Source organism: Rana temporaria, chromosome 10 (assembly GCF_905171775.1).
Source record: "Rana temporaria chromosome 10, aRanTem1.1, whole genome shotgun sequence".
In the NCBI taxonomy this organism is placed as follows: Eukaryota; Metazoa; Chordata; class Amphibia; order Anura; family Ranidae; genus Rana; species Rana temporaria.
The window spans coordinates 147,835,359-147,858,326 of NC_053498.1; the positions used below are offsets into that span (position 1 = coordinate 147,835,359).

The 22,968-nt window shown below is 47.1% G+C and overlaps 1 protein-coding gene across 3 annotated transcripts in view; it reads right to left on the reverse strand.

Moving 5' to 3' along the window:
• ESPN (espin) overlaps window positions 1–22,968 on the reverse strand; it is a 113,384-nt gene that overhangs the window by 30,441 nt on the left and 59,975 nt on the right. For 2 of the 3 annotated variants that reach the window (XM_040326515.1, XM_040326513.1), the window contains exons 4-6: window positions 20,255–20,416; window positions 13,266–13,458; window positions 8,491–8,514 (exon numbers count right to left, since the gene is read on the reverse strand). In XM_040326515.1, coding sequence (XP_040182449.1) covers window positions 8,491–8,514; window positions 13,266–13,458; window positions 20,255–20,416 — 379 coding nt within the window. The remainder of the gene's footprint in view (window positions 1–8,490; window positions 8,515–13,265; window positions 13,459–20,254; window positions 20,417–22,968) is intronic. The other variant, XM_040326516.1, reaches the window with a different exon arrangement.

The following is a 22,968-nucleotide window of genomic DNA, read 5'->3' on the forward strand; positions in this document are numbered from 1 at the left end:
TACTGTATGTGGCCTGAGGTGCGGGGGCGCTGGTGTATGCAGTACTGTATGTGGCCTGAGGTGCGGGGGCGCTGGTGTATGCAGTACTGTATGTGGCCTGAGGTGCGAGGGCGCTGGTGTATGCAGTACTGTATGTGTCCTGAGGTGCGGGGGCGCCTGTGTATGCAGTACTGTATGTGTCCTGAGGTGCGGGGGCGCCTGTGTATGCAGTACTGTATGTGGCCTGAGGTGAGGGGGCGCTGGTGTATGCAGTACTGTATGTCTCCTGAGGTGCGGGGGGGCTGGTGTATGTAGTACTGTATGTGTCCTAAAGGGGGGGGGCGCCTGTGTATGCAGTACTGTATGTGGCCTGACAGATCATCCAATGGCGGCCAGTCCATTAAGGGCACCCGAGCGCCGCCCCCTCTATCCACGGCTGTCACCCCCTCCACCTTCTAGCGATGCGGCAAAGCGATGCTCTAACCATCGCCGCCCCCCAAACCCTATTAATGAGTCTGGCCTGAATTACAGCGGCGGGGGTGTTTTTTTTTTTTAAAGCACCTGATTGGAGCCAGAGGCTCTAATAGGCTTCAAAATAGGGTGGGCTCGGGGTGAAAAGCATTGCGCTACGAGCCCACCCAGGTGTTACAACGGCGAACACTGATCCTCAATGCGGCCAATCGGGAAGCGGGTCTGATACCCGTCACCCGATCGGCTGAAAGCACAGGCGATTCTATTGAATACCTAGGAGGAGGGGAGGAGACGTACGGCCGAGGAGGAGGAGGAGGAGGAGAAGAAGACACAGGAGCCGCTACCCGATGCCCCCCGCAGCCCGATGGCCGCGATGCCCCGATCCCCGTCGCTGCCCAAGATGTGGTAAGAGAACCGACTGGCAGACAGCGAGCCGCCACTGATATCACCACTACAGTACTACTTTGTGCATCCAGGGGGATTATACTGCGTTTTTTCCAGAGAAATTGGGCTTTAATTTGGTGGTAAATGGTAACGGATATCGCCTGATTTTTTTTTATTATCAAAACTGACCCAAAATAGTAAAAAAAAAAAATTATTATTTTTAACCACTTGCCGCCCGCCATATAGCAAAATGACGGCGGAAAAGTGGTTTCAATATCCTGACAGGACGTCATATGACGTCCTCAAGATATTGAGCCGCTGCGTGCCCCCGGGGGCGCGCATCACGGCGATCGTTGTTGCGGGGTCACACCCTGCCAACACCGATCTAGGTAAAGAGTCTCTGATGGAGGCTCTTTACCACGTGATCAGCCGTGTCCAATCACGGCTGATCACGATGTAAACAGGAAGAGCCGGTAATTGGCTTTTCCTCACTCGCTTCTGTTAGAGGTGAGTAGAGGAGAGCCGATCGCTGCTCCTCTGACAGGGGGGGGGGGGTTTGTGCTGATCGATTATCAGCGCAGCCCCCCCAAGGATGCCCACACTGGACCACCAGGGATGCCACTAGACCACCAGGGATGCCCACCACAGGTATGCCACCCTAGACCACCAGGGATGCCAATCAGAAATGAATAATGGATGCCAATCAGTGCCCACAATGGATGCCAATCAGTGCCCACAATGGATGCCAATCAGTGCCCACAATGGATGCCAATCAGTGCCCACAATGGATGCCAATCAGTGCCCACAATGGATGCCAATCAGTGCCCACAATGGGCATCACTGATTGGCATCCATTAGTACAACACATTACAGTACATCAGTGCCACCTATCAGTGCCCATCTATGCCCATCCGTGTCACCTATCAGTGCCTATCCATGCCGCCTATCAGTGCGCCTCCACCCTCAGTGCATCTCTATGCTCTCTGTGCACCTCAACACACTCAGTGCACCTCTACCCTCTTTGTGCGCCTCCACGCTCTCTGTGCGCCTCCACGCTGAGTGCACCTCAACATGCTCAGTGCACCTCCACGCTCTTTGTGCGCCTAAACGCTGATAGCGCCTCTGCGCTTAGTGTGCCTTCACGCTCTCTGTGCGCCCCACCCTTAGTGCGTCTCCACGTCTCTGTGCGCCTCAACATGCTCAGTGCACCTCCACGCTCAATGCGCCCCTCCACGCTCTTTGTGCCCCTCCACGCTCAGTGCGCCCCTCCACGCTCAGTGCGCCCCTCCACGCTCAGTGCGCCCCTCCACGCTCAGTGCATAAAACTGACATTATCATGTAAAATATAAACACTGGCATGTAAAAAATAAAATAAAAATCCAAACCCTACAAAACCTAATACACAATTCTTTCCATACAAGCCAAGACTACTTCTGTTTATCTGTTGCTCTTAGCAACCAGTCCTGTTTCTCATTAAAAAAAAAAAGCACATCAACAAAAACGATCAGTGCCATTGTGTCCGATGTGCCCGCCGGGTGCGCTGTCTAAACGCTAAGCTTCTTTTTGTCATCCTCATTGTGACTGGTGACCGCGGGCCACTCAGACATCTGTGAACACGCCAGCCGAGCCGTTCTAAATTATGTACAGCCGGTAACGGGCAATGTTTTTACCTGTTTACTGGCAACGCGACAGGTGGAGGCTCAGCTAATAAAACATTCAAAGAACCATTGCAGGGAAAAATATTGTATTCTAGTAACTTCATCGGGATCATAGTGATGATTGTATTCAATATACAATTATCGTTTTTATTTCCCAGCTATTTATTTATTCTTTAGATTAACCGCCCCCACGTACATTTACTGCAGCAGGGCGGCCCTTTAGCACGAAATCACGCATCTGTACGTGATTTCAAAAGCCGAGTCCGGGGCGCGGTGAGCAGCTCCCGCTGTGATTTGCACACAGCATTAGCCAATCAGCGGGTCTGGTGGACTCAATGTCCGCCGGTACTCATCGATCGTTCCCGTGCCAGACAGAATGGTGGTCTGCATATGTAAACAAGGCAGATCGCTGTTCTGTGACAGGAGAAGACAGAGATGTTGTGATTCTGCTAAGCAGAAACACGGGTGCCGCTGTCTTCTTATGGTACAAGTACCTCCCCAACAGTTAGAAAGCACTCCCTACGAACACATTTAAGGCGGAGCTCCACCCTCCACTCCCGCGAATCGGAACCCTCCCCTCAGTCCTGCATTTTGCATGTCCTGCATTTTGCATGTCTGTCCCGGGTCCCAGGCACCTTCATTCCATACAGTGTGCCAGAATGAAACTGACACAGCCAACCCTCACGGGACAATCTGATGCCCCCAAAAAAGGCCTCCACAGGTCTGGCCAGGATAAGTACTGTCAGTGAGTGAAGTGGTGATGCAGCGACCTTTTTCAGTGTATCTGGGTAGAGCGCGCACCCGCCGCACCGGCTGTGCTGTGATTTGGCACATCACGAGATGATTTTTGGGAGGGGGTCCCTGAATAGCAGTTTGGAAATGTGGTCACCCTACGCGTGCGCCGCAGGGAACCAGGCAGTGAAGCCGGAGCGCTCCACTTCCTGGTTCCCTCAACGAGGATGGCAGCAGAGTGACGAACGATCGCTCGTCCTCTGCTGCGGACGGCGCTGGACTCCAGGACAGGTAAGTGTGCCGATATTAAAAGTCAGCAGCTGCAGTATTTGTAGCTGCTGGCTTTTAATATTTTTTTTTCAGCGGACATCCGCTTTAATTGTATTTCATTATGTATAAATATATCTTGGTGCTGACATCTAGTGGCAATTCAATGTAACTACAATGTATTATTTGCATGTCTGTAAATGGTAAATTCCAGGTCATCTGCATGCTGGGGTTAATTGGTTTAGTCCTTAGATGACCCATCTCCCTTCTTCATGATTTCTCAGTAAGTTTAAGCTTAGAAGATTATTGTCTCTTTACACTTCAAATCACTGGTGAACATCCCATGTACTGCATGTTAACAAGTAAAACTATGTTGGATTAAACTGCTTTGTCTTATTGGAGAGTTGAGCTGTCTGTGGAGGTCGCTTATTCAGCAAGTGACCATACTGGATAGATGGACTGGGATCTAAAGTAGATATATCAATGCATAAAGTAGCGCTTGAAACAAAACACTCGACCTGCAACTAAAACGTAGCTTTTGGATAGACTGACCCTTTAGGAATCATTTTCTCAAGGGCTTCCTAAGGACCCTTTCACACGGGGTGGATCCCTTTTGACGGACTCCGCTTGCTCAGCGGCGGATCGCTTTGTCGATTGCCGCTGAGCAGGTGGATGACAGGTCAGTCTCCGCTTACTGTGCAGAGACGGACCTGTCAGAGTCCTGCTCTCCTCTGTGGGGAGATCGGATGAAAATGAACGGCCTGTTCGTTTTCATACAATCCAATCCGATCCGCCATGGTAAATAGGACAACCATCCGTCTGGATTTGGTGGACAGGATCGGATACCGGTGGATGTCAGCGGACACGTGTTCCGCTGACATCCGTCGCTCCATAAGGCTGAATGGATGGTCTGATCTGGTCCGCCTGATAAACGGACAGGAGGACTTGACCAGACAGCCTATGTGAAAGGGGCCTAGGAGTTTTGGTTTGCAATATATTCCAACAATGCATTAAAATAAAAGTAATTTAAAGTTTCACACCCCAACAAATCCATAAAAGACAAGTTTTCCCATACATCCTCTAAAGTACTGGAACAGTATCTGGGCTCCCAGGCTGGCACTGCCACTGAAGTCTTCAAAGGACTTCTGATAAGGCCCGGTCATAAGTGGTTGAGGTTATGCGTCTGGCAAGTTGACCTAGATCTGAACCTTCATACATCTCCAATCTTTAATCCTAACTCACATTCCATAACTCCTACAGTAATAAAGTTACCTTTAAAAAACACCAATGTATAAGAAGATACCAATTAGACACCAAACACACCTAATTTAGAGTTCTGATGAGGCCCTGTCACAAGTGGGTTGGGTTTACCTAGGCGTGTTGACCTAGAGTAGATCTGAACTTTCATACATCTCAAATCTTCAATCCTAACTCACATTCCATAACTCCTAGGCCCCATACACACGAGAGGATTTATCCGCAGATACGGTCCAGCGGACCGTTTCCACGGATAAATCCTCTCAAAGAAATCCGCTGATTTCGATGGGATGGAGTGTACACACCATCCCATTAAAATCCGCGCGGAAATCCTCTGCCGATGACGTGTCGCGCCGTCGCCGCGATTATGACGCGGCGACGGGCGCGACGCTGTCATATAAGGAATTCCACGCATGCGTCAAATCATTACGACGCGTGCGGGGAATCCCTTTGGACGGATGGATCCGGTAAGTCTGTACAGACGAGCGGATCCATCCGTTGGAATGGATTCCAGCAGATGGATTCGTTGTGCAGCACAACAAATATTCGATCTGCTGGAATCCATCCCAGAGGAGATTTCTCCGCGGAAAGAGATCCGCTGGCGTGTACACACCATAGAATCTATCCGCAGAAACCCATTTGCTGGGATTTATGGCGGATGGATTCTATCGTGTGTATGGGGCCCTACTGTAATGAAGTTACCTTAAAAAACACCAATGTATAAGAAGATACCAATTAGACACCAAACACACCTAATGTACATGGTCAAGAAGGCCAATAAGACAAATGAGTCCTCTGAGAAGAACAATACATCAAATCCATATCATATTTGGTATCTAATAAACAGGGGTGGACTGACAACTCATGGGGCCCCCGGGCAATAGAAGATTATGGGGCCCCGGGCTTACAGGTGGCCACCACGCCAGGAGGCAGTGCAGAGGCGGGGCAGCTAAAATCTCAGGATTTTCACATCAAAAGCATGTCGGTTTCGGACATATAAGGGACAGATGTAAAAGAAAACACACAGATTTTTACATCCATCCCTGGTTTTATTGAGCCTGGCGACCCTGATGGGGCCCCCTAGTGGCATGGGGCCCTTGGGCAGTGCCCGAGAGTCCCAATGGTCAGTCCGCCCCTGCTAATAAATTGTAATTGCATTCTGGTGAGTATTATGGATGGTTGCTGGATTGTGAAACCTTGTCATTCAGAAATAAAGTACTGGCACAGTATCTGGGCTCCCAGGCTGGCACTGCCACTGAAGTCTTCAAAAGACTTCTGATAAGGCCCTGTCACATATGGGTGAGTTTAGGAGTCTGGCATGTTCGCCTACAGTAGATCTGAACTTTCATACATCTCAAATCTTCAATCCTAACTCACATTCCATAACTCCTACAGTAATGAAGTTACCTTAAAAAAAGCCCAATGTAGAAGAAGATACCAATTAGACACCAAACACACCTAATTTACACGGTCCAGAAGGCAAATAAGACAAACGAGCCCTCTTATAAACAATACAACAAATCCATATCATATTTGGTATCTAACACATTGTAATTGCATTCTGGTGAGTATTAGGATGGTTGCTGGATTGTGAAACCTTGTCATTCAGAAACAAAGTAATGGCACAGTATCTGGGCTCCCAAGCTGGCACTGCCACTGAAGTCTTCAAAAGACTTCTGATAAGGCCCTGTCATAAGTGGTTGAGTTATGAAATGTATGAGTCTGGCATGTTGACCTAGATCTGAACTTTTGTACATCTTTTGAGTTGGTGTATTACTGTAGATCTAGAACCCTCTCTAGGGTGGAAAAAATAAATAAAACTGTTACATTAGCAGTTTTGAGCTTTCATCTTTACCACTGAAACTAGAAAAGATAGTGACAGACACTCTTCTGAGGAAATGAGACTTTTGTGAACATCAGTTTGACTTACGCTGCAAAATGATTTGAACTCTGACCCAAAGTATTTTTCAGTTTTAAAACCCTTTTTCTTTTACTATTAATTATATCTATTTTGTAATAACTTTTCTGTGAATACTTCTTGCCAGGGGCGTCGGGAGGCTCGGGCTTGGGAGGCTGGACCCCCTAAATGGGTCCCCGAAAAGCCCTGAGTCTCAGGCATTTAGGTCTCCATTATTAGCCCCGAACGGGGAGTGCCAGGACTGATCTGATCCCGAGCACCGCCGAATGTGGCCGAGTGGCCGGGACCGAGCTGATCCGGACCAGACCCGAGCCTTGCTGAATGTGGCCGAGTCCTGCCGACTCGACGAGTTTCATAGCAGGTCCTGCCTTCTGGAGCCTGGGCAACGCCTAGGATGGACGTCCCACTGGTCCAATGCCGGGACCACGGGACGTGTGACGTCCATCATAGATGCTGCAGACTCCAGAAGGCGGGAATTACAATGTAGCCGCCGCGCCACATCCCCGCTCGGCACTCGGGCGGCTCTGCTTTCCTCCCCTCCCCTCACGGAATGACTGTCTGAGTGCAGTAGTGCCTGCTGTGAAACCGCTGAGCGTAGGTAGGTCAGACAGCACACACAGTGTAATGTGTATATAAATGTCAGTGTAGGTAGGTCAGGTCAGTGTAGGTAGGTCAGGTCAGTGTAGGTAGGTCAGTGTAGGGTGGGTCAGGTCAGGACAGTGTAGGTCAGGTCAGTGTAGGGTAGGTCAGGTCAGGTTAGTGTAGGGTAGGTCAGGTCAGTGTAGGGTGGGTCAGGTCAGGACAGTGTAGGTAGGTCAGGTCAGGTCAGTGTAGGTAGGTCAGGTCAGGTCAGTGTAGGTAGGTCAGGTCAGTGTAGGGTAGGTCAAGGTCAGTGTAGGGTAGGTAGGTCAGTTCAGTGTAGGTAGGTCAGGTCAGTGTAGGGTAGGTCAGTGTAGGTCAGGTCAGTATATATAGGTCACACTACCATCAGTGTAGGTAGGTCAGTGTAGGTAGGTCAGGTCAGTGTAGGGTAGGTCAGGTCAGTGTAGGGTGGGTCAGGTCAGGACAGTGTAGGTAAGTCAGGTCAGGTCAGTGTAGGTAGGTCAGGTCAGTGTAGGGTAGGTCAGGTCAGTGTAGGTAGGTCAGTGTAGGGTAGGTCAGGTCAGGACAGTGTAGGTAGGTCAGGTCAGTTCAGTGTAGGTAGGTCAGGTCAGTGTAGGGTAGGTCAGTGTAGGTCAGGACGGTGTAGGTCAGGTCAGTATATATAGGTCACACTACCATCAGTGTAGGTAGGTCAGTGTATGTCAGGTAGGTCTGTGTATGTAGGTCACTAACGTCAGTGTAGGTAGGTCAGGTAGGTCAGTGTATATAGGTCACAGGCCAGCCAAAAAAAAAGCCTGCGTCACATACACCACCACCCCCCCCCCCCCTGCTTCTGGCCTTCGACCTCGGGCTGAAGCCCCTGGTCTTTTTGCCACCTAGCAACGCCCCTGCTTCTTGCATCGTTTTCTTTTCTTTCCATTAAAAAGTTACACTATGTTAAGAAACCAATAAAAATTCTTGAACTGCATTAAAAAGTTGCTTTTGGATGGACTGGCCCTTCAACAATAATTTTCTCAAGGGCTTCTTGGGAGTTTTGGTTTTGCGATATATTCCAACAATGCATTCCAATAAAGTTTTTTACATCTTCACACCCTCTTTTCTCAGACCTCCTCTAAAGTGGTAGAAGAGTATCTGGGCTCCCAGACTGGCACTGCCAGGAAGTAAGCGTGAGAAAGAGGAAAGTTATGAAAGTCAGAAATGAATGAAAACAGAAGTACTTACTCTTCCTTTGCCTGAGTGCAATCACTTCTAGAATGAAGATAGAGGAGATGGGGAGAGGGGCGAGAGAGAGGGGTGCACAAGGGCGGCACACAGAGGGAATGGAGGGCAGAATTGGCATGCAGGTCAGCCAGCGTCCCGGCAAGCAGCAGATGCAGACAAGCATGATTGAGTTGGTTTTGAGAATAGACAAAAGGGCGGACAGAGACGGGACAAAACAAATCACACAGTGTCGGCAAGTGAGGAGGAGAAGAAAAAAAAATAAGAAACCATCATTACAAATCAAATAAAAAGAAAGAATAAAATTAACAATAGGACAAAGTTTGTTAGAAAATTCTAAAAAAGAAGGAAAAAGAATTACATGAACATTATAAGAAAAGGAGAAGAAAAGTTTTGAAGAGGCTTGCATTACACCGGTGACCTCAATAGGGACCAGCGCCCATTCACAGCCAGAGAGGAGAGCTGAAGAACATTTCATGGATCATACAATAATAGATCTCTCCACGGGAACTTATCAGAACTGAATATATTTGAAGTCACAGAGGTGTAAGGATGTAGCCCCCCCCCCCCCCCTTATATCAGGGTCCCCATCAATATTTCACTTTACAGGATAACTATCAGCACCCCACCCTACTTCAAGGTCCCCATCAGAGTTATTCATACATCAAGGTCACCATCTGAGTCCCCCTTACATCAAGAAACCCATCTGAGTCCCCCTTACATCTGGGTCCCTATTAGAGTCCCTTCTTACACTGGAGTCCCCATCAAGGTCTCTATCAGAGTCCCTCTTACATCAAGGTCAACAACAGAGCCCCCTTACATCAAGGTCAACAACAGAGCCCCCTTACATCAAGATCCCCATCATAGCCCCCTTACATCAAGGGCCCAATAAGAGCCTCTCTACATTAAGGTCCCCATCATAGCCCCCTTAGATCAAGGTCCCCATCAGAGCCCCCTTACATCAAGGTCCCCATCATAGCCCCCTTACATCAAGATCCCCATCATAGCCCCCTTACATCAAGGTCCACATCAGAGACCCCCTTACACCAAGGTCCCCATCAGAGACCACCTTACATCAAGATCTCCATCAGAGACCACCTTACATCAAGATCCCCATCATAGCCCCCTTACATCAAGGTCCCCATCAGAGACCCCCTTACATCAAGATCTCCATCATAGCCCCCTTACATCAAGGTCCCCACCAGAGACCCCCTTACATCAAGGGCCCAATTAGAGCCTCTCTACATCAAGGTCCCCATCATAGCCCCCTTACATCAAGGTCCCCATCAGAGACCCCTTACATCAAGGTCCCCATCATAGTCCCCTTACATCAAGGTCCCCATCAGAGACCCCCTTACATCAAGATCCCCATCAGAGACCCCCTTACATCAAGGTCCCCATCAGAGACCCCCTTACACCAAGGGCCACATTAGAGACCCCTAACATCAAGGGCCCCATCATAGCCCCCTTACATCAAGGTCCCCATCATAGCCCCCCCCGCATCAAGGTCCCCATCATAGCCCCCTTATATCAAGATCCCCATCAGAGACTCCATTACATCAAGGGCCCCATCAGAGACCCCCTTACATCAAGAGCTCCATCAGAGACTTCGTTACATCAAGATCCCCATCATAGCCCCCTTACATCAAGGTCCCCACCAGAGACCCCCTTACATCAAGGTCCCAATTAGAGCCTCTATACATCAAGGTGCCCATCAGAGCCCCCTTACATCAAGGTTACCATCAGAGACCCCCTTACATCAAGGTCCCCACCAGAGACCCCCTTACATCAAGGTCCCCATCAGAGACCCCCTTACATCAAGGTCCCCATCAGAGACCCCCTTACATCAAGGTCCCCATCAGAGACCCCCTTACACCAAGGTCCCCATCAGAGACCCCCTTACATCAAGAGCCCAATTAGAGCCTCTCTACATCAAGGTCCCCATCATAGCCCCCTTACATCAAGGTCCCCATCAGAGCCCCCTTACATCAAGGTCCCCATCAGAGCCCCCTTACATCAAGGTTACCATCAGAGACCCCCTTACATCAAGGTTACCATCAGGCATGATATTGCCAATCACAGCAGATAAACATTATTAAAGCTGAACTCCAGGCAGAGATAAAAGACACAAATGAAGTAACTGAATCTTATTTGGTATTAGCCTCTTGACATCCCTGTACAGCAGAGCCTAGGCAGGGAGAAGGAGAAGCAGCACAAGGAGCTAATCAGCTGTGGTGCAGTGTTCATGTGCTAACAAAAGGACATGCTGATAGAAGGAGAGAGCTGAGTGACAGGGAGATGAGCTCATCACTCTGCTGCTTCTCCTTTCACTGTCCAGTCACTGACGGAAAAGACCCGCAAGTGTTACTGAACTGCAGCAGAGACACAATTTGATCTCCTACCCTGTGTGATAGGGCCGTGTAAATGTCAGAAGTGGATGGACAGAGATAAAAATCCATTAGCAGGTACATGTATGTGTATTTAATCTGTTTATTTAGCCATTTGCCTGGAGTTGAGCTTCAATGTGTACTTGGCTATTCAGAGCACTCCTCAAAAAAATTGGATGGAGAAGAGCTGACACTCATTTTTAAAAATAAGAACTGTGGTTTGCTGGCACTTCATTAAACAGGTGGGGGAAACAAATAAAAACCAAGTGTATTTCTTCTCACTGCCATCCCAGAGAAATAAGAAGGTGGTAAAGGGTACCCGCTAGTGCCCACCCAAAACCAATAGAAGAGGGCTGCGCTCAAAGGAATGCAAAAGTGTGCAGAACGTTTTTTTATGAACTTCCATAGGTCATTCAATGGTCACATGTTGGTAGTGATATTCTTCCTCTATAGTAACTTATTTTTTCCCTTTCTCCTCCTCCTTCTCCTTCTTCATAAACAATGTGCCATCATTGAGTTCTTGATGAAGGAGGGGTGCAAGCCATCCAACATCCGTAGAAGGCCACTGAATGTTTATGAAGATGACGCCATTGATAGGTCACCAATGACAAGACGTTGCTCTTTTCAATGGGGTCATCTCTGTAAATATTCTGTGGCCATCAGACAGCCTGCACCCCCTCCATTAAGAACTCAATGATGGCACATTGTTTAAGAAGAAGAAGACAGAGGAGGAGGAGGAGGAGGAGGAGGAGGAGGAGGAGGAGGAGGAGGAGGAGGAGGAGGAGGAGGATAATAAGAAGGAGAAGAAGCAGGAGGAGGAACAGGAAGAGGAGAAAGAGGAGGAGCAGGAGGAAAAGAGGAAGTAGGAGGAGGAAGAAGGGAGGCGGAAGAAGAAGGAAGAAGTAGAAGAAGGAGGAAGAAGGGAGGTGGACGAAGAAGGAAGAAGAAGTAGAAGAAGGAGGAAGAAGGGAGGAAGAAGGAAGAAGAAGCAGAAGAAGGAGGAAGAAGGGAGGAAGAAGGAAGAAGAGTAGAAGAAGAAGTAGAAGAAGAAGAAGTAGAAGAAGAAGAAGAAGAAGAAGGAAAAAGGGAGGTGGAAGAAGAAAAAAGGAAGAAGGGAGGCAGAAGAAGAAAAAAGGAAGAAGAGAGGCAGAAGAAAAAGGAAGAAGAAGGAAGAATAAGGAAGAAGAAGTAGAAGGAGGGAGGAAGAAGGGAGGTGGAAGAAGAAGGAAGAAGAAGTAGAAGAAGGGAGGTGGAAGAAGAAGGAAGAATAAGGAAGAAGAAGTAGAAGAAGGAGGAAGAAGGAAGGTGGAAGAAGAAAAAGGAAGGAGGAAGAAGGGAGGCGGAAGAAGAAGGAAGAATAAGGAAGAAGTAGAAGAAGGAGGAAGAAGGGAGGTGGAAGAAGAAAAAGGAAGAAGGAGGAAGAAGGGAGGCAAAAGAAGAAGGAAGAAGGAGGAAGATGGGAGGCAGAAGAAGAAGAAAGAAAGAAGAAAGACGAAAGATGGAAGAAGGAGGTGGAAGAAAAAGATGCAGGTGGAAGAAGAAAGGAGGAGAAAGAAGAAGGAAGCACCAAGAAGGCGGCAGAAGGAGAAGGAAAAGGAAGAAGAAAGAAGAGGAGGAAGAAGAAAGGAAGAAGAGGAGGAAGAAGAAAGAAAGAAGAGGAGGAAGAAGAAAGAAAGAAGAGGAGGAAGAAGAAGAAAGAAAGAAGAGGAGGAAGAAGAAGAAGAAAGAAAGAAGAGGAGGAAGAAGAAAGAAAGAAGAGGAGGAAGATGAAAAAAAGAAGAGGAGGAAGATGGAAAAAAAAGGAGGAAGAAAAAAAAAAGGAGGAGGAGGAAAAAGAAAGAAAGAAAGAAAGAAAGAAAGAAAGAAAGAAAAGCGAGAAGAAGAAAGAAGAAGTTACTACAGTGCATCTCAAATCTTCAACCCAACTCACATTCCATAACTCTTACAGTAATAGAGTTGCCTTCAACATGTAACAATTCAACAGCCTATGTGAGTTAATAAAAAAGTTATGCCCACTTTTCAATTACAATCAGTACATCCCTCGTATTATTTCTGCTCATGTATGTACTACACAAGCTGGGCATCAAGGAGATTTATAGAAATAGAACTGCAGTTTTTCATCAATATTAATACGGACAAAGGCTGAGGGAAAGAAGTCTGGAACCTTTCTGAAACCTCTTGTGTTCTGGATCAAATTTAAGAATCAGAATGTAAGGTTTAAGCCATGGTTGAGTCTCATGGGTCTCAACGAGCCACTTGGGTCTTTGGGACCCTATACAGGGATCTTTAGCAGTAATTGCTGTGTGATATATGTTACTTCCATAAGCCACCCCAAGTGGACCTGTCTGAGTCAGCACGAGTATACGCTAAACAGAGAACCTATATACTCACTTCCAGTAGAGTTGGATGACCGTCGTTGCATGGAGCAGGAAACTGAAGCCTCTGTTGGCAGCGGAGGAGGGGGAGGTGGGTAACACAGGTTGCCTGGAAGAGGAGGAGGAATTGGAGGAGGCGGAACGTTTCCTGCAGGCGTCTTGTCTGCAGTACTGCCATTAGGGATGCTCTCGTTTGATAGAAGAGAACCCTTGAAAAGAAAAGATTATTAATGCAAACATTTTTAAAGGAAGCCATAAGAGTCAGTCATTTCTTTATTCGTCAAAATATTTACAATTTCAATGTGTTTAAATAAAATATAAAAACATTTCACAAACAATTTGCCCCTTTCACACGTGCGGACCTTCCGTATGTCCGCTTTTTCATCCATCCGTTTGCGGATGAAAAAGGGACATACATTGGTCCCTATGTGATTGCGGGTGTCAGCGGAATAAACATCCGCCGACACCCCTAATCACCCGCCTCCGCAAAGATCCGATTTTGCAGACGGAGCAAGATCCTATTTTTTCTTCCGTCTGCGGATCAGATGAAGACGGACACACGGTCCGTGTTCATCCGATCCCCCCATAGGGGAGCGCGGAAAAAAGACAGGGCGGTCCCTGCACAGTGTGCGGGGACCGCCCTATCATCTGCCGGCTCAGCGGGGATCTACGGAGCGATCCCCGCTGAGCTTACGGAGGCGGATCATTACTGATCCGCCCCGTGTGAAAGGGGCCTTAGACTGGTGCCTCCATGACACTATTTTCAAAGCATGCCCTGCAATAGTGAGGACCGATGAACCTCAAACTTCATGAAGAGAATGGGGAAGTGGTACACCTTGCCAAACTCATTTTCTCCAGAATTCACAAGATGGTAATAAAAACTTTCAGATTTAAATGCCATGTCTAGTTAGGCAGCCAGAGAAGAAAACATATTGGACAAACCCAATGCTGTATCTTGGCCCAGGCCTAGGGCAGCACTTTGCAGGGGGGCAGCATTAAAAGAGTCCTTGTGGCTTGACTTTTAGTGTCAAGTCTTGGGGTGGACTGGGCCAGGAGGCAAATCAGTCTAGTGCCCCCATAAAGCGGCCGCACTACTGCCGGTATAATAACTGGCAGGGCCACCATCAGGGGGGGAAGCCCATACACATGGAGGAGGCTAGGGTGGCAGACCCCAACCAATGAGTTGTTGTGTGGCGTTCCGCAACTGGGGGGGGCTTTGCGTCGCTTCTAGTTTTGACTGTCCTATAATAAAACTGTGGACCTCCCACCTGAGTTCTCAGCTAGAGAGAGACAGATGCCATGTCGGGAGGCTAAAGACTGTCAAAAAGTCAACTGACGGGCTCCATAGCAAAACGGGAAATCCGAGTAAATTGCTGCAAATTAAGAGACTCTACTGCCCCACCCCCCCCCCCCAAGGCCCTCAGAACTGGTGTCCTCACTGGAAAATGTCAGGGGGGGTCCTAAATGGGGGTGTGGCCTTGATAGGAAAGGGTGGGAAGGAGTGGGTCATATTTAAATTAGGGGGTGCACAAGTTTTGTTAGGCCTAGGGCAGCACAAAACCTAAATACACCATTGGACAAACCACAAACCTGCTTAAGACACATTTTACAAAAAGCAGACAAGCTAGAATGTATGTAGCCCATCATAAACCTTTACTAGCCAAGGGTCTTCAAAAGACTCCTGATAAGGCCCTGTCATAAGTGGTTGAGTTTTAAACTGAAATTGTTGAGTCTGGCACGTTGACCTAGAACTGAATTTTCACACATCTTAAGTCTTCAACCACAATACTCACATTCCATAACTCCTACAGTAATGGAGTTACCTTCGTACTGAGGTCGGCTTCACACTGCCCTGGTGTGGTTTTTATGCAGCTTAGGTGCCCTTGCCCATTGACTTCTATGATGTGTCGCAGTTTTGGTGCGGTTTCAGAAAGCACGCCAAAGATGCAGTATGCAGGAGTTTTGGGTGCCGTTTCTGAAACGGTACCAAAATTGTAGGACATCATAGAAGTTTAATGGGAAGCTCAGCTAACCCACACGAAAACTCTGGATTAGATGTGCTTTAGCAGGTTGTAGCTGCCCTGCATTCAAATAAAGGAATTTAAATCTTCACACCACAACAAACCAATAAAGACATGTTTTCCCACATATTCTCTAACATACTGGAAGAGCGCTGCCACTAAAGTCTTCAAGAGACTTCTGATGAGGCCCTGTCACAAGTGGGTGAGTTTATGAGTCTGGTATGTTGACCTGCAGTAGATCTGAAACTTTTAGGCCGCGGCCGCATACACACGGTCGATCCATCCGATGAGAATGGTCCGACGGACCGTTTTCATTGGTTCACCGCTGAAGCAGACTGATGGTCTGATGTGCGTACACACCATCAGTTCAAAAACCGATCGGGTCAGAACGCGGTGACGTAAAACACAAGACGTGCTGAAAAAAACGAAGTTCAACGATTCCAAGCATGCATCGACTTGATTCTGAGCATGCGCGGGTTTTGAACCGATGCTTTTGTGTACTAACCATCGGTTTTGATCGACGGTCAGGCGTCCATCAGTCCGATTTTAAAACAAGTTCTAAAACTTTGGTCTGAAGAACAAAAGTCCGATGGGCCGTACACACCGTCGGTTTGGACCAATAAAACTGAACCTCAGTCCGTTTTCATCGGTTTGGACCGACCGTGTGTACGCGGCCTCATACATCTCAAATCTTCAATCCTAACTCACATTCCATAACTCCTACAGTAATGAAAAAAACACCAATGTTTAAGAAGATACCAATGAGAACACCAAACACACCTAATAGAATTGTTGAATGGATAGTGGTCTTTATGCGCTGGTCAAAGTAAATTAGATGAATAAACTAATAAGTGTGAACAAGTAAATGCTGCTCAATCTAAAGTGGAGACAACTCACTGTGTAAGAAATAAATATAGGGAAGTGATGAGCGCAATAAATAAAATAAAATATACTAAACTAATTAGAGAGTGATAAAATGCCAAACACACCTAATTTACACGGTCCAGAAGGCCAATAAGACAAATGAGTCCTCTGAAAACAACGATACATCAAATCCATATCATATTTGGTATCTAACAAATTGTAATTGCATTCTGGTAATTATTATGATGGTTGCTGGATTGTGAAACCTTGTCATTCAGAAATAAAGTAACAGAACAGTATCTGGGCTCCAAAGCTGGCACTGCCACTGAAGTCTTCAAAAGACTTCTGATAAGGCCCTGTCATAAGTGGTTGAGTTATAAACAGTCTGAAATTTATGAGTCTGGTATGTTGACCTAGTTCTAAACTTTCATAGATCTCAAATCTTTAATCCTAACTCACATTCCATAACTCCTACAGTAATGAAGTTACCTTTAAAAAGTGTCTACACCAATGTATAAGAAAATACCAATTAGTAAGACACCAAACACACCTAATTTACATGGTCCAGAAGAAAAAGAAAGAAAAGAACAAAACATCAAATCTATATCATATTTGGTATCTAACAAATTGTAATTTCATTCTGGTAAATATTATGATGGTTGCTGGATTGTGAAACCTTGTCATTCAGAAATACAGATGTACCCAGGATAGTTGACACATAGGCTACTTTCACACTGAAGGCCTTTTTCAGGTGTTTTAATGTTAAAAAATGCCTGTAAAGTGCCTGAAAACCGCCTTCCATGCCACCCCAGTGTGAAAGCCTGAGTGCTTTCACAATGGGGTGTGGCACTTACAATGTAGCAGGGCAGCCACTCAGCACAGAACCCAAAAATCGAATGGAGATCGCCGTAGTAGCAGGGTAGATGTGGTGTATCCTACAGTGATTTCCAGCTTCTAAAGGGATCCCACAGGTATGGAATATACAAAAGCTGTCCACCCCGGCCTGAAAATGTAATAGCCAAACCCCCCCCCCCCCCCCCCCACGCTTTTAAATCATAAATGAACTGTGATTAACCACATTTATTGGAAAGATGAGTTAAATTTCACTTGCCACACCCAGGCCTGATTACTGCCAGACCTGTTGAATCAAGAAATCACTTAAATAGAAGCTTTCTGACAAAGTGAAGCACGCTAAAAGATCTCAAAAAGCAACACATCATGCTGCGATCTAAAGAAATTGAAGGACAAAAGAGAAAAAGTAATTTACGTGTGTCAGTCTAGAAAAGGTTACAAGGAGGCCATTTCGAAAGCTTTGGGACTCCCGCAAACCAAGATGAGAGCCATTACCCACGAATGCAGAAAACTTGAAACAGTGGGGAACCTTCCCAGGAGTTGCCGGCCGACCAAAAAGACTCCTGGAGCACAACGACGACTCATCCAGGAGGTCATAAAAGAAGCCAGAACAACATCTAAAGAACTGCAGGCCTTACTTGCTTCAGGTAAGATCGGTGTTCCTGATTCAACAATAAGAAAGAGACGGGGCAAACATGGCATCCCATGGGAGAGTTCCAAGGCCAAAGCCACTGCTGACCAACAGAACACAAAGGCTCGCCTCACATTTGCCAAAAAATATCTTGATTATCCCCAAGACTTTTGGGGAAATATTCTGTGGACTGATGAGACAAAAGTTGAACTTTTTGGAAGGTGTGCGTCCCGTTACATCTCGAGTAAAACTAACGCAGCATTTCATAACAAGAACATCATCCCAACAGTCACACATGGTGGTGGTAGAGTGATGGTCTGGGGCAGCCTCAGTGCAAAACGGACCCACAGGAGAAGTCCTGTGACCCATAGGAGAAGTACAGTCAAACAAGCTTCGGCTGTACTTATGCTTTAACCACTTAAGGACCGCATCCTGCACATATACGTCGGCAGAATGGCACGGCTGGGCACAAGAACGTACAGGTACGTCCTCTTTAAGTGCGCAGCCGTGGGTGCCTGGTCCGAAGCTCCGTGACCGCGGGACCTGATCGCTGCTGGAGTCCCGCGATCGGTCCCCGGAGCTGAAGAACGGGGAGAGCTGTGTGTAAACACAGCTTCTCCGTTCTTCACTGTGGCGCCGTCATTGATCGTGTGTCCCCTTTTATAGGGAAACGCAATCCATGATGTCACACCTACAGCCACAACCCCCTACAGTTAGAAACACAAATGAGGTCACACTTAACCCCTTCAGCGCCCCCTTGTAGCTGACCCCCTGCACCAAAATGTACAGCCTACCCCAACTAAGTCAGGGAATGAACAAGTCGAGGAAAGTGCTAAATGATATCTGTAACGGTCAGGGGTTAACGCCATTACGATATTTCATTCCACCAACCCAAGACCGCTTCCAACACTCCACAATCCAGCAGACACGAACCATAAGAATTCCCCAGACAAATGAGACACACAGCTCTGTTCTCTGGTTCCAAACGGATAGATTTTAATGACAAATTTAGGCTCTTTTTTATACAGTCAGCAACCAAAAAGCATGCTGCAGTAATCAAAGGGACAATGACACACTCCACCCACAACATCACACAATGGGTGCTAACGAGTCTCCAATACACATTCCTTTAGTAAACACAAGTCAGACGTCTGACCTTTAGAGGGTGCTCATTCACATCACATATTATCATCAATAGAACTTCCACACAATACAGTGTCAATTAGCATAGCACCATGAAATATCTTAGGAGCCAGACTTAATTAACACAATAGACTGTGGGCTAGATTCAGCATTGAATTACACCGGCGTATCTATGGATATGCAGTGTAAATTCAAAGATGCGCCAGCGTATCTTCTTTCTGTATTCAGAAAGCAAGATACGCCGGAATTAGGCTAAGATCCGACTGGCGTAAGTCTCTTACACCGTCGTATCTTAGGGTGCATACTTACGATGGCCGCTAGGTGGCGCTTCTGTCGTTTTCGGCGTAGAATATGCAAATGACCTAGATACGCCGATTCACAAACGTACGTGCGCCTGGCGATTTTTTTTTACGTCGTTTGCGTAAGGCTTTCCCGGCGTAACGTTGCTCCTGCTTCTATGAGACGCACGCAATGTTAAGTATGGACGTCGTTCCCGCGTCGAATTTTGAATTTTTTACATCGTTTGCGTAAGTCGTTCGCGAATAGGGCTGGACGTAATTTACGTTCACGTCGAAACCAATACGTCCTTGCGGCGTACTTTGGAGCAATGCACACTGGGATATGTACACGGATGGCGCATGCGCCGTTTGTAAAAAACGTCAATCACGTCGGGTCACCACCCATTTACATAAAACACGCCCCCTCATACTCATTTGAATTAGGCGGGCTTACGCCGGCCCCATTTACGCTACGCCGCCGTAACTTAGGAGACAAGTGCTTTGTGAATACAGCACTTGCCTCTCGGATTTACGGCGGCATAGAGTAAATACGATACGCCGCTTAACAATGCGCCGCCCTACCTACCAGGTAGCTGGAGGTGATTAACATAAATTAACATCTTAACAGAATGTGTCCCCACATTGAATGAATCACACTATTATTGACCTGTTGGGTTCAGAATTAACCACCTGTAATATTCCAAGATATCCTGCAATACATTGTGAATTATCCTTACTGTCCCATCTCATGTAATTCAAGATATCATTTCTCAGTCATCCTATGCCCCTAGTGGACATAGGATGACCCTAGACCAGTGTTTTTCAACTCCAGTCCTTAGGGCACCCCAACAGGTCATGTTTTCAGGATTTCCCTCAGATGAAACGGCTGTGGTAATTACTAAGGCAGTGAAACTGATCAAATCACCAGTGCAAAATAATGGAAAGCCTGAAAACATGACCTGTTGGTGTGCCTTAAGGACTGGAGTTGGGAAACACTGCCCTAGACCCAAGAGTCATTGGTGAAGCTGAAACAGGAGTACCCCACACCCTTCAAGAGCCTCTGGGTCCCACAGGGCCATACCATTACAGTATCCTTATAGGCATTCCTGGCTAAGTTCCAAGCCAGGCCGGCCAAATAATTGGCTTTCAAATAATATAAGAAATGATTGGGTGATGATACTGGTTGAGATGGACTCTTATTCAGTGACCAGCCTACCTCCTCGCTGTGTGCCATCTTTCTGCCCTCCGGAGACTCTGCGGAGTTCTGTCCCAGGTATTTGTAGTAATCCCCAGTGCTGGGCTGCTTATTGAAGTTCCTCGACTTTCGGCAGGAGTCGGCCCTTCGTAGGCCCTCGGGACTGCTTTCTCGCGATGTCAACTACAAAAACACACAAACAAGACACAGCGTGAGACTGCGGATCATATAAAGACATATAATAAATAAAAAGGAAGCAGCTGAAAATAGTTTTCATAATTAAAAGCGACACCAAAACATATCCTTACTCTAAAAATAAATCCATACATATCGTCTGATCAGCAATTTTCATGTCTTGCCACAGATTCTCAATGGGATTTAGGTCTGGACTGTGACTGGGCCATTCTAACACATGAATAGGCTTTGATCTAAACCATTCCATTGTAGCTCTGGCGGTACTTTAGGGTCGCTGTCCTGCTGGAAGGTGAACCTCCCCTCCCCCCCCCCCCCCCGGTCTCAAGTTTTTTGCAGACTCTAAGGCCCCGTACACACGACCAAACATGTATGCTGAAACTGGTCCGCGGGCCAGTTTCAGCATACATGTTCGGTCATGTGTAGGCGCGAGCGGGCCGAATTCCAGCAAACATTTGCCCGCCGGGCCTTTTCCCAGCGGGCAAATATTCGTGGACGTGTTTTAAAACCGTCCGCTGGAATCCTGCCCACTCGGACATGTACGGTCGTCAGTACAGACCTACCGTACATGTCCAGGCGCCCGCCGTCCCTCACATGCGTCGAATGACTGATGCATGCGTGGAAGCCTTTAAATGGCAGGCCCGCCCACGTCTCCGCGTCATCGCCGCGTCATCGTCGCGGCGATGACGCGGACACGCCCCGCGTATTGTTTACGCGCGGACTTCTGTACGATGGTTAGTACAACCATCGTACAGAAGCCCTCTGGCAGGCATGTACGGTGAAAACGGTCCGACGGACCGGTTTCACCGTACATGTTCGTGAGTACCCGGCCTAACAGGTTTTCTTCTAAGATTGTCCTGTATTTGTCTCCATCCATCTTCCCATCAACCCTGACCAGCTTCCCTGTCCCTGCTGAAGAAAAGCATCCCCACCACATGATGCTGCCACCGCCATGTTTCACGGTGAGGATGGTGTGTTCAGGGTGATGTGCAGTGTTGGTTTCCCCCCACACATAGCGTTTTGCTTTTGGGCTAAAAAGTTGAATTTTGGTGTCATGTAACCAGAGCACCTTCTTCCACATGTTTGCTGTGTCCCCTCCCCCACATGTTTGCTGTGTCCCCTCCCCCACATGGCTTCTCACAAACTGCAAACAGGACTTCTTATGTCTCTCTTTCTCCAATGTCTTTCTTCTCGTCACTCTTCCATAAAGGGCAGATTTGTGGAGAGCACCACTAGTGCCGCATACACACGATCAGTTCGTCTGATGAAAACGGTATGATGGACCGTTTTCATCAGACGAACCGATCGTGTGTGGGCCCCATCGTTTTTTTATCCATCGGTGAAAAAAATAGGAACTTGTTTTAAAATGATCTGATGGTTAAAAAAACGATAGGGAAAAAAACGATAGGAAAAAAAACGATAGGAAAAAAAACGATCGTCTGTGGGTACGTCCATCAGTTAAAAATCCACGCATCCTCAGAATCAAGTCGACGCATGCTCGGAAGCATTGAACTTCATTTTTCTCAGAACGTCGTCGTGTTTTACGTCACCGCGTTCTGAAACCATTGCCCGCAATGGGTGTGTAAACACACAGATCCATGTCCTGTCAGAGGAGAGGAGACCGATGTGTGTTCCCAGTACAGAGGAACACAGATCGGTCTCCTCCCCTTCTGAGTCCCCGCCCCCTACAGTTAGAATCACTCAATAGGGAACATATTAACCCCCTTCAGCGCCCCCTAGTGTTAACCCCTTCCCTGGCAGTCACACAGGGCCGATCCTAGGGTCACAGGCGCCTGGGTGCAGAAATATTTCTGGCTCCCCCACATGGGCGTCGTCATTTTACTAACTCCTCCCCTTTACAAATGTTTATATGGCAATGACTCAACCACAGAGATGCTCCCCCCACATAGTCTTCATTAACCTGGGATCCTTACATGATCTCTTAACAAACAAAATACAGGAAGAGAAGCAGAGTACTGTGATGGACACAGAGAGGGCTTCTGTTAAAGAGTCTGTTAGATGTTCGGCGCCCCCACCTCTGCAGGCGCCTGGGTGCAATGCACCCTGTGCACCCTGCCTAGGATCGGCCCTGCGGTCACATTTACACAGTAATCAGTGCAGTTTTATAGCACTAATCGCTGTATAAATGTGAATGGTCCCAAAAATGTGTCAAAAGTGTCCATCGCAATGTCACGGTCACAATAAAAATCGCAGATCGCCGCTATTACTAGTAAAATAATAATAATAATAATAATAAAAAAAAAAATGCTATAATTCTATCCCCTATTTTGTAGATGCTATAACTTTTGCGCAAACCAATCAAACGCTTATTTCGATTTTTATTACCAAAAGTATGTAGAAGAGTACGTATCAGTCTAAAATGTTTTTTTTTTTTAAATTGTGATATTTATTAAATTTAAAAAGTAAAAAATATTGGCCCGGATTCACAAAGCACTTACGCCGACGTATCTCGAGATACGCCGCGTAAGTGTATCTATGTGCCGTCGTATCTGTGCGCCGTGCCCACAATCTGAGATACGCCT